At 41.7% G+C, this 15,553-nt stretch overlaps 1 protein-coding gene across 2 annotated transcripts in view; it reads right to left on the reverse strand.

Annotated features, from left to right (window-relative positions):
* Positions 1–15,553, reverse strand: part of LOC128706538 (acid ceramidase) — a 130,179-nt gene that overhangs the window by 41,683 nt on the left and 72,943 nt on the right. For both annotated transcript variants that reach the window (XM_053801457.2, XM_070090908.1), the window contains 2 exons: positions 12,008–12,201; positions 4,103–4,247 (listed from right to left, as the gene is read on the reverse strand). In XM_053801457.2, the coding sequence (XP_053657432.2) occupies positions 4,103–4,247; positions 12,008–12,201 (339 nt within the window). The remainder of the gene's footprint in view (positions 1–4,102; positions 4,248–12,007; positions 12,202–15,553) is intronic.

Raw genomic sequence — 15,553 nt, forward strand, 5'->3', positions numbered from 1 at the left:
CCTCGAGTTTTGAACTTAACTCATTCCAGAAGGCTGTTTGAGTGCCAATACCAAACGAATTTGTTCTCATAAGGAATAATGTAAATTAGATTAGTCTGTTTCAGACCCCCAAGAATACACTTACCAAAGAACTTACAAAAATACACTTACATAACTGTTCAAGTTGGGAGCTGTTCGAAACTCGAAGTACCATTGTATAGGCTTTTGATGTTTAGTGTCATTTCATCCTATTCTTGGCTCACAGTCTCTTCCACCTTTAAAAAAACTTGCAAAAACCATAGGACATTTAATAAAAGATAAAAGCAGGACATAATTTACTGGTGCAGAATTTGAAGTTTAAGCAAGAATTTACATCTTTTTTTTTTTTTGGCAAAATAAACTTTAATTTAGAGGGTTGGAAAAAAAAGGTATAATTAAAGGGGAAGATAAGAGATAGTCAAGATGTATGTTCATACACAAAGGCTGGAGCAAAATAGGTTAAGAGGGTATGCAAGTCTTTGATGGGTGGAAGATGTAGGGAATGTCTGATAGAAGTTTTAGGAGGAGGAGCCTGGAGGGCCTGGGTTCGATTCCCAGCCAGAGTAGAAACATTGGGCGTATTTCTTTCCACCTGTTGTCTAAGTTTCCCATCAGTAAAATGGGTATCTGGGTATTAGTCGACTGGTGTGGGTCGCATCCTGGGACACTGACCTAATGTGCCCGAAATGCTCAGCATAAGGGGCTTTCTATATAGGCCTAGCTGACTGCTGTCAGCTAGGCCTGTATACCATACACAATACACAAATAACCCGCACATAAAAGAGAGAAGCTTACGACGACGTTTCGGTCCGACTTGGACCATTGATAAAGTCATACACTAACCAGAAGTGGAGTAGGATGGCTATATATAGGCAGGAAGAGGTGGTGGTAGTAGTAGTAGAAGTAGTACAAGAATGGTATATAATACCGACAAGATGAAATTAAGACACATGCGCAACACCCGGGCATCCCTATCGTAGACGTTTCGCCATCCAGCCAGCCACTGGATGGCGAAACGTCCACAACAAAGACAACCAGACGCTGCACGTGTGTCTCAATTTCATCAGTAGTTGTAGTAGTAGTAGTAGAAGAGGTAGTAGTAGTGGTGGTAGAAGTGGGAAATAAGGAGGACGAGCCAGTAAATACAAAGGAAGGGGAGCACTGCAAGAGAGCTAGGTGCCCACTGAGGGAGAGCAAGTGCACAGAGGTGTGTGAAAGGGGAAGTGGTGAAATAAATGAAGAAGGAACAGAAACACGAGACAGAAGAGAGAAAGACAACCCAGAGGAGAAAAGGAAAGAGGAAAGGGGAAGAGGGAGAAGAAGAAAAAGAAAAAGAAAAAATGAGGAGCCAGGTTAAGTCATGGGTGTTCTGAGGTTTGGAGCATTTTATAATGTAGTGGGAGAGGAAGGCATCTACGGAGACGAAGCCAGGGCTAAGGTTCATACAAGGAAAGTTGTGTATTAGAGAGGATTCAACTAGACGGCGACTGTTCGAGTTGGAAGTAGGGAAGACAGTTTTAGCAGAAGATCAGTCAATAGGATGGCTATGATCTCTGACGTGACAGAAAAGAGCATTGTTAGTGTCGGCAAGCCTAACAGTATTTTTGTGCTCCCTAAGTCTGTCAGAAAGAGATCGACCAGCTTCTCCGAAGTATTGAAGAGGACAGGAGGAGCAAGAAATAGAGTAGACACCAGGAACATCTGTAGAGGGAGGAGAGGTATGAACAAGATTAGTGCGAAGAGTGTTAGTCTGGCGGAAGGTAAGCTTGATGTCTAAGGGACGGAGAGAATTGTTGAGATTAGAAAGACCGGAAATGTAGGGAAGGCAGAGGATAGAAGAGTTCCCAGGAGTAGAGAGTTTGGGAGAGAAGAAATTGCGTTTAGCACGTGAGAGGGCAGAGTCTATGAAATGGGAAGGGTAGCCAAGACGGGAAAACGAATTATGAAGAGTGGAAATTTCTGCTGGAAGGAACTGAGGATCACAGATGCAGAGGGCACGGAGAAAGAGGGAGATAAGAACACTTTTCTTGACAGGGGAAGCATGATAGGAAAAGTAGTGAATGTACATGCCACTGTGCATAGGTTTTCGGTAAACGGAAAAGGAAAAACCTGTATCTGAGCGGTGGACATGGACATCAAGGAAAGGAAGCAAGGAATTAGATTCCCATTCAGCTTTAAACTTAATGGAAGAGGCAAGATTATTAAGAGCTTCAAGAAAAGGTTGGAAGAGACTGGAGTCATAAGGCCACAGAGCAAAAATGTCATCCACATAGCGGAGCCAGAGTGAAGGTTGCACATCGAGGGTAGGAAGAACAGTCTCGAAGTATTCCATGTAAAGATTAGCAAGGACAGGAGAGAGAGGAGAGCCCATAGCGACACCGAAGGTTTGAGAATAATATTTCCCTTGGAAGGAAAAGGAGTTAGAGTCCACACAGAGGCAGATAAGATCAAGAAAGACATCAGTAGGTATAGGGAGATGAAGAAACCCTTCATGGGCCTTCTCTCTAAGGAAATCAAGGACATCATCAAGAGGGACATTGGTGAAGAGGGACTCAAAGTCAAGACTAAGCATCTTACAGGTTGGGAGAGAGCGAACCCGTTCAATGAAGTCTTGAGAGTGACGGAGGTGGGCAGGAGAAAAAGTACCAAGAAAGGGAGTGAGGGTTTTCGCCAGCCAAGAAGCAAGAGAATAAGAGACAGAACCTCTAGAGGATATGATAGGATGGAGAGGAATATCAGGTTTATGAGTTTTGGGAAGGCCATAGAAATAGGGAAGAGAGGGACAGATGACATGAAACCGTTGAACAAGGTCAAAGTCAGGAGGACAGAGGTCGGAGAGAGTCCTTAGTTTTTTGTTGAAAGTTCTCTTGATGCGATCAAGAGGGTTGGAAACGAGAGGAGTGTAGGTACGTGAGTCAGAGAGCAAGACATCAGCTTTACGGAGGTAATCCTCGCGATCAAGGATAACTACCGAATTACCTTTGTCAGAAGATAGTATGACAATGTTAGTGTTGGATTTAAGAGAAGAAAGGGCAAGTTGGTAATGCCATGGAAGGTTATGATTCTTAGAAAACAGACTAACAAGAGCAGGAAGGAGAGCGCCACGAAAAGTGGACAAGTCAGGAAGATTACGGGAGCGAGATTGACGAAAGGAATCAAAAGAGCTAATCAGGGAAATACCAGCACAAGGAGTAGGCAAAGTGGCAAAGGAAAGGCCAAAACCAAGAAGTTCAAGCTCATACTGGGAGAGTGAGACAGAAGACAAGTTAGTAACACAGTCAGTGAGGGAGAATTTAGACCAAGGGCTAGCTGAGATGAGACGCTGAAGTTTATTCTGTAGTTTGGAACAATGAATTTGTGTATTCAGGCGAGCAGTGTCAAAGGCAATGGTAGAGAGAAGGTTACAGAGATGCTGTGGTAGAGCCGCAAAGAGAGCACGTTGACGTTGACGGAAAGTAAAGAAGGCATCTTCAACCTGTGATTTAGTAGAAAGAATGAGCTGTTGAAGTAGGAGACGGGCATGATCAGGAAAGGGAGTGCCCAGTGGGTTGGTTTTCAGGAAGTGGGAGAAGGAAGGGGGCAGAACTTGTTCAGCAAGATAGTCGCGTAGGAAGCGAAGCTGATTCTTACGACGCCGGGTAGCAATAAGAGCAGCCTCATAAGATCGAAAGAAGGGTTTAAAAGAGGGAAGAACATTAAAAAAGTTGGAGAGAATATGACGCTTAACTGTGGGGTCCATAAATAACAAAAAAGGCACAATACTGTGACTGGAACGATACACAAATAACTCACACATAAAAGAGAGAAGCTTACGATGACGTTTCGGTCCAGGAGGCAGAGCAAGTGGAGATAAGTAGATTTTGGGATTTAACTTCCTGTTAGTTAAAGACTGGCAATATGTACAGTATGACACATCGAAACTGGCTAGCCAGACTAAAGTTTCAGAGATGCCTGTTTTTTCAAAAATAGGTGTGCATGCTGTATTTTAGGGGGTTATTAATGATCATTTTGCTAAGACAGCTAGGGATCAAACATGCTTTGGTGGGTAACAGCCAATGTATTAAAAAAATGTAAAATTACAAACCTTTTTGACACCTGTAAGAATACCAATATAACCAGCATAGTTGACTGATGTATAAACCAGTTTTCCTGCCTTGTACCATTGCAGCTGTACCACCAGAGGCTTCAGTAACTCTGACACTCTCCAGGCATGTCTCTTAGGATCCCATCTGCAAATCACACAATAATACTGCATATAATGCAAATCAAATAATTTCATTTCTCTACCATACAATTAAATAAAATGCTATCAATATTAATAATTTTATAAGTTTTTTATGTATAATGACTGTATGCCTGTACATAACTATATGTATGCACATTATAACATACACATGAAGATTGGGGAAGGGCAAAGAAGACTGCAGACGGAGTACAGTCTAGGGGGCCAGAGACTACAAACCTCGCTCAAGGAAAAAGACCTTGGGGTGAGTATAACACCAGGCACATCTCCTGAAGCGCACATCAACCAAATAACTGCTGCAGCATATGGGCGACTAGCAAACCTCAGAACAGCATTCCGACATCTTAATAAGGAATCGTTCAGGACCCTGTACACCGTGTATTTTAGGCCCATATTGGAGTATGCGGCACCAGTTTGGAACCCACACCTAGCCAAGCACGTAAAGAAACTAGAGAAAGTGCAAAGGTTTGCAACAAGACTAGTCCCAGAGCTAAGAGGTATGTCCTACAAGGAGAGGTTAAGGGAAATCAACCTGATAACACTGGAGGAGAGGAGAGATAAGGGGGACATGATAATTACATACAAAATACTGAGAGGAATTGACAAGGTGGACAAAGACAGGATGTTCCAGAGATAGGACACAGCAACAAGGGGACACAGTTGGATGTTGAAGACACAGATAAATCACAGGGATGTTAGGAAGTATTTCTTCAGCCACAGAGTAGTCAGTAAGTGGAATAATTTGGGAAGCGATGTAGTGGAGGCAGGATCCATACAAAGCTTTAAGCAGAGGTATGACAAAGCTCACGGTTCAGGGAGAATGACCTAGTAACGACCAGTGAAGAGGCGGGACCAGGAGCTTGAGCTCGACCCCTGCAACCTCAACTAGGTGAGTACAACTAGATGAGTACACATGCAAGCACATGCACACACACACACACACACATGCAGGTCAGCCATCACTAATCCAGCAATCAGTTATCCAGTTCCATCAGTAATCTGGTACTTATTTCAGCTAGCATAACTTCAAATTTCATCATTATTCTGACTCAGAAATTGCGCAGATGGTTGTAAATCCACAGCAGCAAGCCAGTGAAAGAGAAAGCAGTGATAAAAATATAAGGTCTCTATTGATAGGTTAATTAAGTGTATTCTAACCTAACCACTCTGTAATCCGGCAAATTCACTAATCTGGCAAACTACAGGTCCCAAAGATGCTAGATTAGTGATGGTCAACCTGTACATACAAAACAATGTATTTCATGTGGATAAAACTTTGTTAGTATAAATGTTAGGTTAGAGATTGCAAAACTGTTAGGTTTATTTGCGAGCCTTAGATATATTTTGAATCTGATGGCTGTTTAACTATACATTTTTGTGTTGATATAGCTCAGTTATTAAGTACAGTAATTATTCTTAATCGATTTTGTACTTATGATGGAGTTTCTTAAACCAAAAAAAATGTTTGAATAATAGTGTTTATATACTAAATGAAGAAGTTTACCATGAATACATGTAGTATGTGTTAAAATAATTAAGTGCTGAAATAATTAAGGGTAAGACAAAGTAGGACTGTAGAAGAACAAGGAGGACAAAATAAGATTTTGTTCAGATATTTAACTTGGAACAGGTACTACCGTCCTGCCAAGTGAGTGTAAAACGAAAGCCTGTAATTGTTTTACATGATGGTAGGATTGCTGGTGTCCTTTTTTCTGTCTCGTGAACATGCAATATTTCAGGTACGTCTTGCTACTTCTACTTACACTTAGGTCACACTACACATACATGTACAAGCACATATATACACACCCCTCTGGGTTTTCTTCTATTTTCTTTCTAGTTCTTATTCTTGTTTACTTCCTCTTATCTCCAACAAAATTCTTCCTCTGTAAGCCATGCGTGTTGTAAGAGGCGACTAAAATGCCGGGAGCAAGGGGCTAGTAACCCCTTCTCCTGTATATATTACTAAATGTAACAGGAGAAACTTTCGTTTTTCCTTTTGGGCCACCCCGCCTTGGTGGGATACGGCCGGTGTGTTGAAAGAAAGAAAGATTTAACCTGGAGGGTTAGTCACCCAGGATAAACCAATAAAGTCAGTGTATAATTAGGAAATGTCTTTCTTATTTCCATTATGGTTCTTTGGAATTTGTGCCTGACCCACAATAGGTGGACCAAGGAAACATACCCAACATTTCCACCCGTGCCAGGGATCAAACCACGGACACTCAGAATGTGAACTGTGTGCGTTATCAACCTAGCCACAGGACACCAAAAACCAGGACTTAGGAAGGGTGGGAAAGGATGTATAGATCAGATGTATAGCATATCTGTGAGTAGTGCTTAGATAAAGGCAAGGAACATTTCTGTCGCATTTATGGATTTAGGAAAGACACGCAATAGGGTTGAGAGGGAAGCAGTGTGACAGATGTTGCAGATGTATGGAACTAGTAAGTTATTAAAAGCAATAAAGAGTGTTCATGCATATAGTGAGGCTCAGATTAGTAAATGTGGGAGAGGGGGAGGGGATTATTTTCCAGTAAAAGCAAGCTTTAGATAGGGATGTGTGATGTCACCATAGTAGTTTAATATTTATAGATGGGGTTGTTAAAGAAGCGAGTGCTAGGCCATTGGGAAAAGGTGTGGAATTAATACATAGCTAATTTAATGCTAAGTGGGAGTTATCACAGTTGCTCTTTGCTGATGACATGGCTCTTTTGGGAGATTCTGAGGAGGAGAAGTTGCGAAAATTATTGGAGGAATTTGGGAGGGTATGTAAAGAGAAGGAAATCAAAAGTGAATATAGGAATAAGGTGATGAGAGTAACAAAAATCTAAGCAGTGTAAGACTAAATATCAGACTGGAATGAGTATGGAGGAAGTGTGTTCATATATTTGGGAGTGGATGGATCTACGAAAGATGAGGTGAACAACAGAATTGATGGGGGCTAAAAGGTGGTTGTGTTGAGGTATATGTAGAGACAAAGAATTTAATCCATGGAGGCAAAAAGGGGTAAGGTACAAGCTTACATCACACATGTCACATCGAGTCTTTCTAGTAATTATTTCAGTATTGTCGAGAAGATTGAGAGAAGATATATGTCGTGTGTTAATTAGTTCCTCTCAGTCAGTGTTCTCACATGTTAGTGTATGACTTAGTGTCAATTTTGTGCACAGAAAAGCATCATTTGCTAGTTTAAGCCATGTTGTACCGCATGTACCGCGGGTGTGTGTAAAGCTTTCCGTGTGTCCAGTGAGGTCTGCGGTCAGACCCTTGTGTAGCACCATTGTGTTAGTCACCCGGTGTGACCAGCGCGTTTGACAGCTGATATCTGTCAGCCCCTGAGCGTATGAGCTCCCTTGTACAGAAAGCTCTTATGCTCGTCGCTCATAGATGTTCTGCAGAATCGTACCTGCTACGATTCCCATCGAGATTTGTTTCACTTCACCTCCAGACTTTCAGAGTGCAGTTATATGTAGAGAAACAAGTCTGGGGATGCTTAAACTAACCTCTGCTATAACTCCAACTGCCGAGAGAATGACACTCGTCAAGCCGCAGTTAGCCCTGTCAGCAGGTGCTGTGTCAGCCTCGTGTCACAAGCTTCAGTGAGCAGCCTGCACAAAGATGATGTCACTGACTGCTAGCTCGCTCACTACAGTCTGGTGTATGATGTTACGACTCCCAGATGTTTCGCCCAGTCGTCTCTGCCACGACTCGCTCCACAACTCACTCCACGCTTGCTGACAGTGACAGCCCAGCGACAGTACCAGTCGAGAAGTGTCCTCCTGAGTTGCTTGCCAGAAGTCCTGCCCAGTCGCCGAGTTTTGACGATGCCTCACTCGAGGGCACCAGCATGTCGTGCCCCAGGTTGAGTGAAAACCTGCAGCGACTCCTACGATGACTGCTTCACTGTTCCAGAGGAGACCGTACCCTGTTACGCCACAGCTCAGCCGCACCGATGTCTCCTGTGTTGCAGTATCTGTCCAGACACAGAAAGGTGTGCAGTGATGCCCTTCGACGCTCACTGCCTATGACCACGATGTTTAGCACATTCCACATGTTTTTTTCTTCCCTCCCTGTAGGAAGTTTTTTTTTCCATGTTCATATGTATATATATGTTTTTTTATTTTGTGTTCTGTGCCCTGTTCGCGAGGTAGGTGGCCGAGCAAATGTAGACAGCCTGTACTGTCTGCACAGACAGCCTATGCTGTCTGCCAGCTTAGTTCATATTTTGCGGCACTAAGGTGCTGCCCTCTGGGCCTGCTCCAGGTCTGTGGGAAGCTGGTCCCACACGCTCTCACTCACACAGCGGCCTAGCAGGAAGACACAAGGCCTACTAGTTCTCCCTCTCGTGGGATGGCCCTCCTGGGCCATGGGCACAACACACAAGCCTGTGTACCCACCACTACATTAAAAATAAAGTAAGAAGCCTCCGAAGACGTTTATCATTGAACCCCGCTTACAGCCTACCAATTAATTTCGTTTCACACTGGTGTGTTTTTTCTTCTCATAAACATGCAAGATTTCAGGTACGTCTTGCTACTTCTACTTACACTTGTTCTTTTTTATTTCCTCTTATCTCCATGGGGAAGTGGAACAGAATTCTTCCTCCGTAAGCCATGCGTGTTGTAAGGGGCAACTAAAATGCCAGGAGCAAGGGGCTAGTAACCCCTTCTCCTGTATATATTACAAAATTTAAAAGGAGAAACTTTCGTTTTTCCTTTTGGGCCACCCCACCTCAGGGAGATACAGCTGGTACACTGAAAGAAGATTGCAAAAGTGGTCTAGTTTTGGATACAATTGTGTACACTGGCAGTAAAACATTGCAAGATACCAGGAAGTTACTGGGTATCTCTGGTGATGTGGTTAGAATAATGATGGAACCATATCTTGGTTAGGGGCATATTTTATATACTGACAACTGGTACACAAGCCCTTTACTCAGTGATTTCTTGCGAGTGAACATGACAGATGTGTGCAGCACAGTGCGTGGAAATCATAAACATATGCCCAGGTTCGACTCTGGCACTCGTAGAGGTGATGTTCAGATGTTTGCTGCCAATGACATCATGGCATTTCGGTGGCTGAACAAACGTGATGTCACACTGTTGACATCAGTTCACCGACACGAAATGGTAGACAGTGGCAAGCAGAATAGAGAGACCAATGAACCCATTGTAAAACCTGCAGCTGTAATGGATTACAACCTCAATATGCGGTTAGTGGACAAATGTGACGTGCAGACTGGGTTTGCTGATTGTGTTCGCAAGAGTTATAAGTGGTACACAAAACTCTTATTCCATCTTCTTGTCATTTCCATGCTGAATGCTTATAATATGTATCAGTTGAAGACCAACAACAAACCCAAATATGGTGAATTTTGTTTGTCAGTTATCAGACAAATAATATTGAAGTACCAAGGAACAACACTTGCAAAAGACCAGCGCCCACGAAATTATCAACACATGCCCTCTCGTCTGAGGCTTGGTGATCACTACCCCATACCACTGCTTGCTACTGCTTTCAAGAAAAATGCTCAGAAGAGGTATTATGTCTGTGCACATACCACAAAATGCCCACAAAAATGCTGAGACACTTGTTTTTATGTGTGAGGAGTGTAAGACACCACTGTGCATACACCCATGTTTCAAAGAATTCTGCAAGCTGCAGCAGTTCTAGGAAAGTGTCCAGTGATTGTACAGATGTATATATATTATAGAACAAATGTAATAAAAATTTTATATTGTTTGTTTGTGTAAACAAGTTTTGTAAACAATATGATACTAGTGTTTTTGCTATAATTGTGTTACATTCAACAAATGTATATGTGAACATTGCACCATACTTTGGTCTCACAGGCCACATAAGTTATGTGAAAAAATAAAATAGTAAAAAAAAAAAAAAAAAAAAAAAAACAAGAAACCTTCGAATACAAATAAACCAAGTTTACCGGGTGAGCGGCAGTCGCCGCTGTTGCCATACGCGGCTCATTTTCTGCCAACTCCATGCCTCTATATCTCAGTAAGTACTGATGGCAAAAATTCTTTTTTTTTGGACTAAAACAATCAGAAAAATAATCTTAACTTTTCATAAGAAAAAATAATTTTTTTTTTTTTCAAATATTTTTCGACACCCGGAGACACTTCAGGATTAGGGGTTTCAACAGTCAAGGGGTTAACTTTACCAATAAATCTCCCAATCACCTAAATCTTAAAACTTCAAGACTAGACGACAAAGTTCATACATTGACTAATACTACATAACAGTATAAATACCTACCAAAAACAGTATTGCCCTACAGCAAATTGTAGCATTCTCCTACTTTAAACTACATACTTTTTAGCAAATCACAATGTTATATTCCCATAATATAATTTCAATAATTACTTTTGAACCTATTGTCCATTGTTGACAGGAATATAACTGAATCATGTTTCATAAAAAGAATTTTTGAAAATATGAATACATGTATTTCCTTTGGTTTATATAAACTAGATTCATTTATAATAAATAGAACTATTGTACAACTATGATAAATTTCTCTAGTGTTAAGTAGTCAGTAAGCCATTAAATTAAGTCAGCCCATAATGCCTAGGCATAATAGAGGCTCTCTTTGCACTGCATCCCATTATTGTAAATACGTAACCTCAATGTACTACTTGCAAAAAAAATAAATAAATCTGAATTTGAAATTTGAATCTGAATACATTCCCTTCTCTGCCTCCATGGACAGCATTTTTTGTCTCCACTACTATTCACATTTATTTGGGTGCAAGGCATGGGTTTTAGACATTGCAGTGAGGATATCATGTTTGAGGGCAAATTATAATCATGGGGAGCACTAAACCTGCAGGATTATACAGCACATGTGGCGGAGGGGATGCAAAATATTCAGGCTCAATTCAGGGAACCGGAGAACAGATCCAATTTCCTAGATCAAGAGCTCCTCACCAGTGTCAAAGAACCACCCTTGAGGGGTTTGAGGGCAAAGCGTGGTGTGAATATTATGCAGAGAATTCAGAACTTGGAGATAAGAGAACGATGTGAGGTTACCAAAAGTATAATACAGTGGGCTGAAGAGGGTGTTGCCAAGATGATTTTGACATTTAAAGAGAATGGACCAAAATAGGATGACTAGGAAAGTACACAATTCTGGTATGGTGGGAAGAAGGGGTAGGGTTCATTCCAGAAAAGTTGGAGAAAGAGGAAAAAGGTTTTGAGGTTGAACATTCAACAGGCATCTGTAAGTGTGTTAGATCAGAGTGGAAGCAAGTGGTTTTTATGACGATGTGCTTTTAGACAGTGAGCAAGGTAACATTTATGAAGGGATTTTATTAGATGGACTTGAGTCCTGGAGCTGTATACAAATTATATAGTAGTTTAGTGAATGCCTGGTTTGATAAAAAAAAAGAAAAATTCAGATTTATCATGTAAATTGCAATATCTTTAAGCTGGTACCCATTAATATGGAGTATCAGTAAGACCAACCCAATGCCTGTGTTCAGTATAAGACATTGTCACTAAGATGAACCAATAAAAATTAATTCTGAGAGTTGGACTGATCAAGATTTTTAAAATTTCATGGTTGCAAGAGGACTGCAGTGCTCACTGACCCAGGGTGCTTTAGCAAACCACATGAGAGTCATAGATAGGTTATTAGATGTGTGTGCCAAGAGAGAAAAATTAACTCAATGTTATGTACATTTCAATAAATGAACTGCATTAACAGACCACCATCAAAATAATTACCCCATAAGGAGTCCAAAATCAAGGTTGCGGCCATGGTAGAGATTTCCTGATGTATCCTGGACAATAATAGAGGTACAGAATGTAAAGACTTCATAAAAAATATTGTACAGCGTAACTTCTGAGAGCGGAAGTCCTGTTGCTTTAGCAATTCCTGCCATTTCCTCATTGTAGGGGTATGGAAGTGTGGAAGCAATCTGTAGACAGGAGCAAAAATGTTAAACTAAAATGGTCATACAGTATTGTCAATTTTTTTTTTGTATCAGATACAGTAGAATCCAGAATAACACGCATCCTCGTCACATCAATAAAGCATACCATACCATGGGCGGTGATTGAACTCATAGCGAGCGAGTCGTAAAACTTCAGGCCAGCACGTAAGCCACTGGGTCAGCTGGCTACAATAAGATTCATCCAACTAGGTATATTTATACACAACAGACAGGTTAGCACAGGCCCTATGCTTACTCATTCATGTGTTATTCAACCAATTTTGCATCTTTATATCACTTCATCTTGTCTGAATCTTTACCATGGTAACCAAGAGGAATACTAGTGATGTTTAAGGTACCAAGAAGATGAACAGTTAATCAGCTAGTTCAATATCTTTATTATGCACCCCATACCCATCCTGTGGGCGGTAGTCAAAAGATTACAGAGGTACATAATGGGTCCAGGGACTGGACCCCAAAGTTATGATAGCTAAACTAGTTACAAAGGTAATGAACTCCAGGTAGATCTGGTCACAATCATGGCAAGTTACAAAGGTAATGAACCATTTACACTCCTGTACATGCATACAATCATGAACAAATTGCAAAGCAATGAGCCACTGATACGTCCACACCAAGTCACAATTGTAATGAGTTATAAATACAAATATTAAGTGGGTCATACACCCACATGAGTGTGCACACACACGAGCACACACACGAGCACGCACACACACACACGAGGACGCATGCACAGACACATACACACAAGAGTACAAACATATACACACACACAAGCATGCACGCACACACGTACACATGCAAAGTCATGAATAACGGAGGAAGACAAAGAAGACCACAGACAGAGTATAGGGTAGGAGGCCAAAAGCTGCAAACCTCACTCGAGGAGAAAGACCTAGGAGTGAGTATAATACCAAGTACATCGCCAGAAGCACACATTAACCAGATAACTGCTGCGGCATATGGGCGCTTGGCAAACCTGAGAATAGTGTTCCGGTACCTCAGTAAGGAATCGTTCAAGACTTTATACACTGTGTACGTCAGGCCCATACTAGAGCACACAGCACCAGTTTGGAACAAACACCTGGTCAAACACATCAAGAAATCAGAGAAAATGCAAAGGTTTGCAACAAGGCTAGTTCCAGAGCTAAGGGGAATGTCCTATGAAGAAAGGTTAAGGGAAATCGGTCTGACAACACTGGAGGACAGGAGGGTCAGGGAAGACATGATAACGACATACAAAATACTGCATAAAATAGACAAGGTGGACAGAGACAGGATGTTCCAGAGATGGGACACAGAAACAAGGGGTCACAATTGGAAGCTAAAGATTCAGATGAGTCAAAGGGATGTTAGGAAGTATTTCTTTAGTCATAAAGTAGTTAGGAAGTGGAATAGTCTGGCAAGCGATGTAGTGGAGGCAGGAACTTTACATAGTTTTAAGACGAGGTATGATAAAGCTCATGGAAAGGGGGGAGAGAGGACCTAGTAGCGGTCGGTGAAGAGGCGAGGCCAGGAGCTGAGTCTCAACCCCTGCAAGCACAATTAGGCGAGTACAATTAGGCGAGTACACACACACACACATGCACGCACACACACACACATGCGCACACACATGCACACACAAACGTGCACACACACACACATGCACACACACGCGCACACACACACACACACACACACACACACACGTGATAATGCTTTATTTACAGCTAGCAAAGTCAGGGTATTTCTCCAGAATGGTCTGTAATATACCACTGTGGATAAAATACTTTGCCATTTCTTGAACATTTCTGAGTGAGTTGTCTAAATTGATTAATTTTATCGCACTCCAGTACATAATGACACAGGGTGTGACAATAGTCCATCTGGCAAAGTTTACATTCCGTTTGCTCTACATCTGGTGGTGGTGATTTAACCTGCCAAAGATATTTGTAACCCAGCCGGAGCCAGGCAGTAGTGACATCCAAGAGTCGGGTTATCTTGTTGGATGCACCATAGACACGTGGCTCCTCCTGCATGATGGAATGATAATAAATGGACCGACTAGTGTCATTATCCCTAAGTCTTAAGTCAATAAAGCTCAACTGAAGTTCTTTTCGTATAATTGTTCTTAAACTGCTAACTGACAACCCAAGATTGTAATCTACTCCCTCTTTGAAAGCATACAGCTTAGCCAATTCATCAGTTCTATAATGCAACTAAAGACCAATGTGAGATGGAATCCACAGCATGTACACTCTGACTCCACTGTCCACAATCTTACCATACCTATGTCTGGCTTCTGACACAAGCATGCCACAATTTATACTTAACGAGTCGAGAGCATTTATGGATGAGAGAGAATCAGTTACAATTAAAGTGTCAACCTTAGATACATGGACGCATTTGAGTGCAAGGAGTATGGCAAACATTTCTGTTTGAAGGGTAGAGGCCCAGTTATTGATGCTTGCTCCAATTTCTTTATGAGAGCCATCACTCTGTATGACAACAGCAGCACTACCAGCTGCACCAGTGGATTGGTGAACAGAAACATCAATGTAAATAATTTGTGGCAGAGTGTTCTGTGTGACTAAGTTATAGGCATGAATCTCTGATAGTATTGAAGAAAGTCTGTTTTTATCAAAAGTCTGTTTTTAGGTAGAGAAGGGAATGTACGAGAGTATAGTGGTACCAACACTCTTACATGGGTGTGAAGCATGGGTTATAAATGCTGCAGTGAGGAAGAGGCTGGAGGCAGTGGAGATGCAGTGTCTAAAGGCAATGTGTGATTTAAATATGCTGAAAATTCGTAGTGTGGAAATTAGGAGGAAGTGTGGAGTTACTAAAAGTATTAGTCACAGGGCTGAAGAGGGGTTGTTGAGATGGTTTTGTCATTTAATGAGAATGGAACAAAGTAGAATGACTTGGAGAGCTTACAAATCTGTAGGGAAAGGAATATGGGGCAGAAGTTGTCCTCGAAAAGTTGGAGGGAGGGGGTAAAGGTTATTTTGTGTGCGAGGGGCTTGGACTTCCAGCAAGCGTGCATGAGCGTGTTAGACAGGAGTGAATGGATTCGAATGGTTTTGGGACCTGATGAGCTGTTGGAGTGTGAGCAGGGTAATATTTTGTGAAGGGATCAGGGAAACTGGTTAGCCGGACTTGAGTCCTGGAAATGGGAAGTACAATGCCTGCAATTTAAAGTAGGGGTTTGGGATATTGGCAGTTTGGAGGGACATCTAAACTGTCATATCTGAGCGCCTCTGTAAAGACAGTAATTATGTATGAGTAATGGTGAAAATGTTGAAAGTTTTTTCTTTTGTTTTTGGGTTTTTTC

The sequence above is a fragment of the Cherax quadricarinatus genome, chromosome 3 (assembly GCF_038502225.1).
Source record: "Cherax quadricarinatus isolate ZL_2023a chromosome 3, ASM3850222v1, whole genome shotgun sequence".
Taxonomy (NCBI): Eukaryota; Metazoa; Arthropoda; class Malacostraca; order Decapoda; family Parastacidae; genus Cherax; species Cherax quadricarinatus.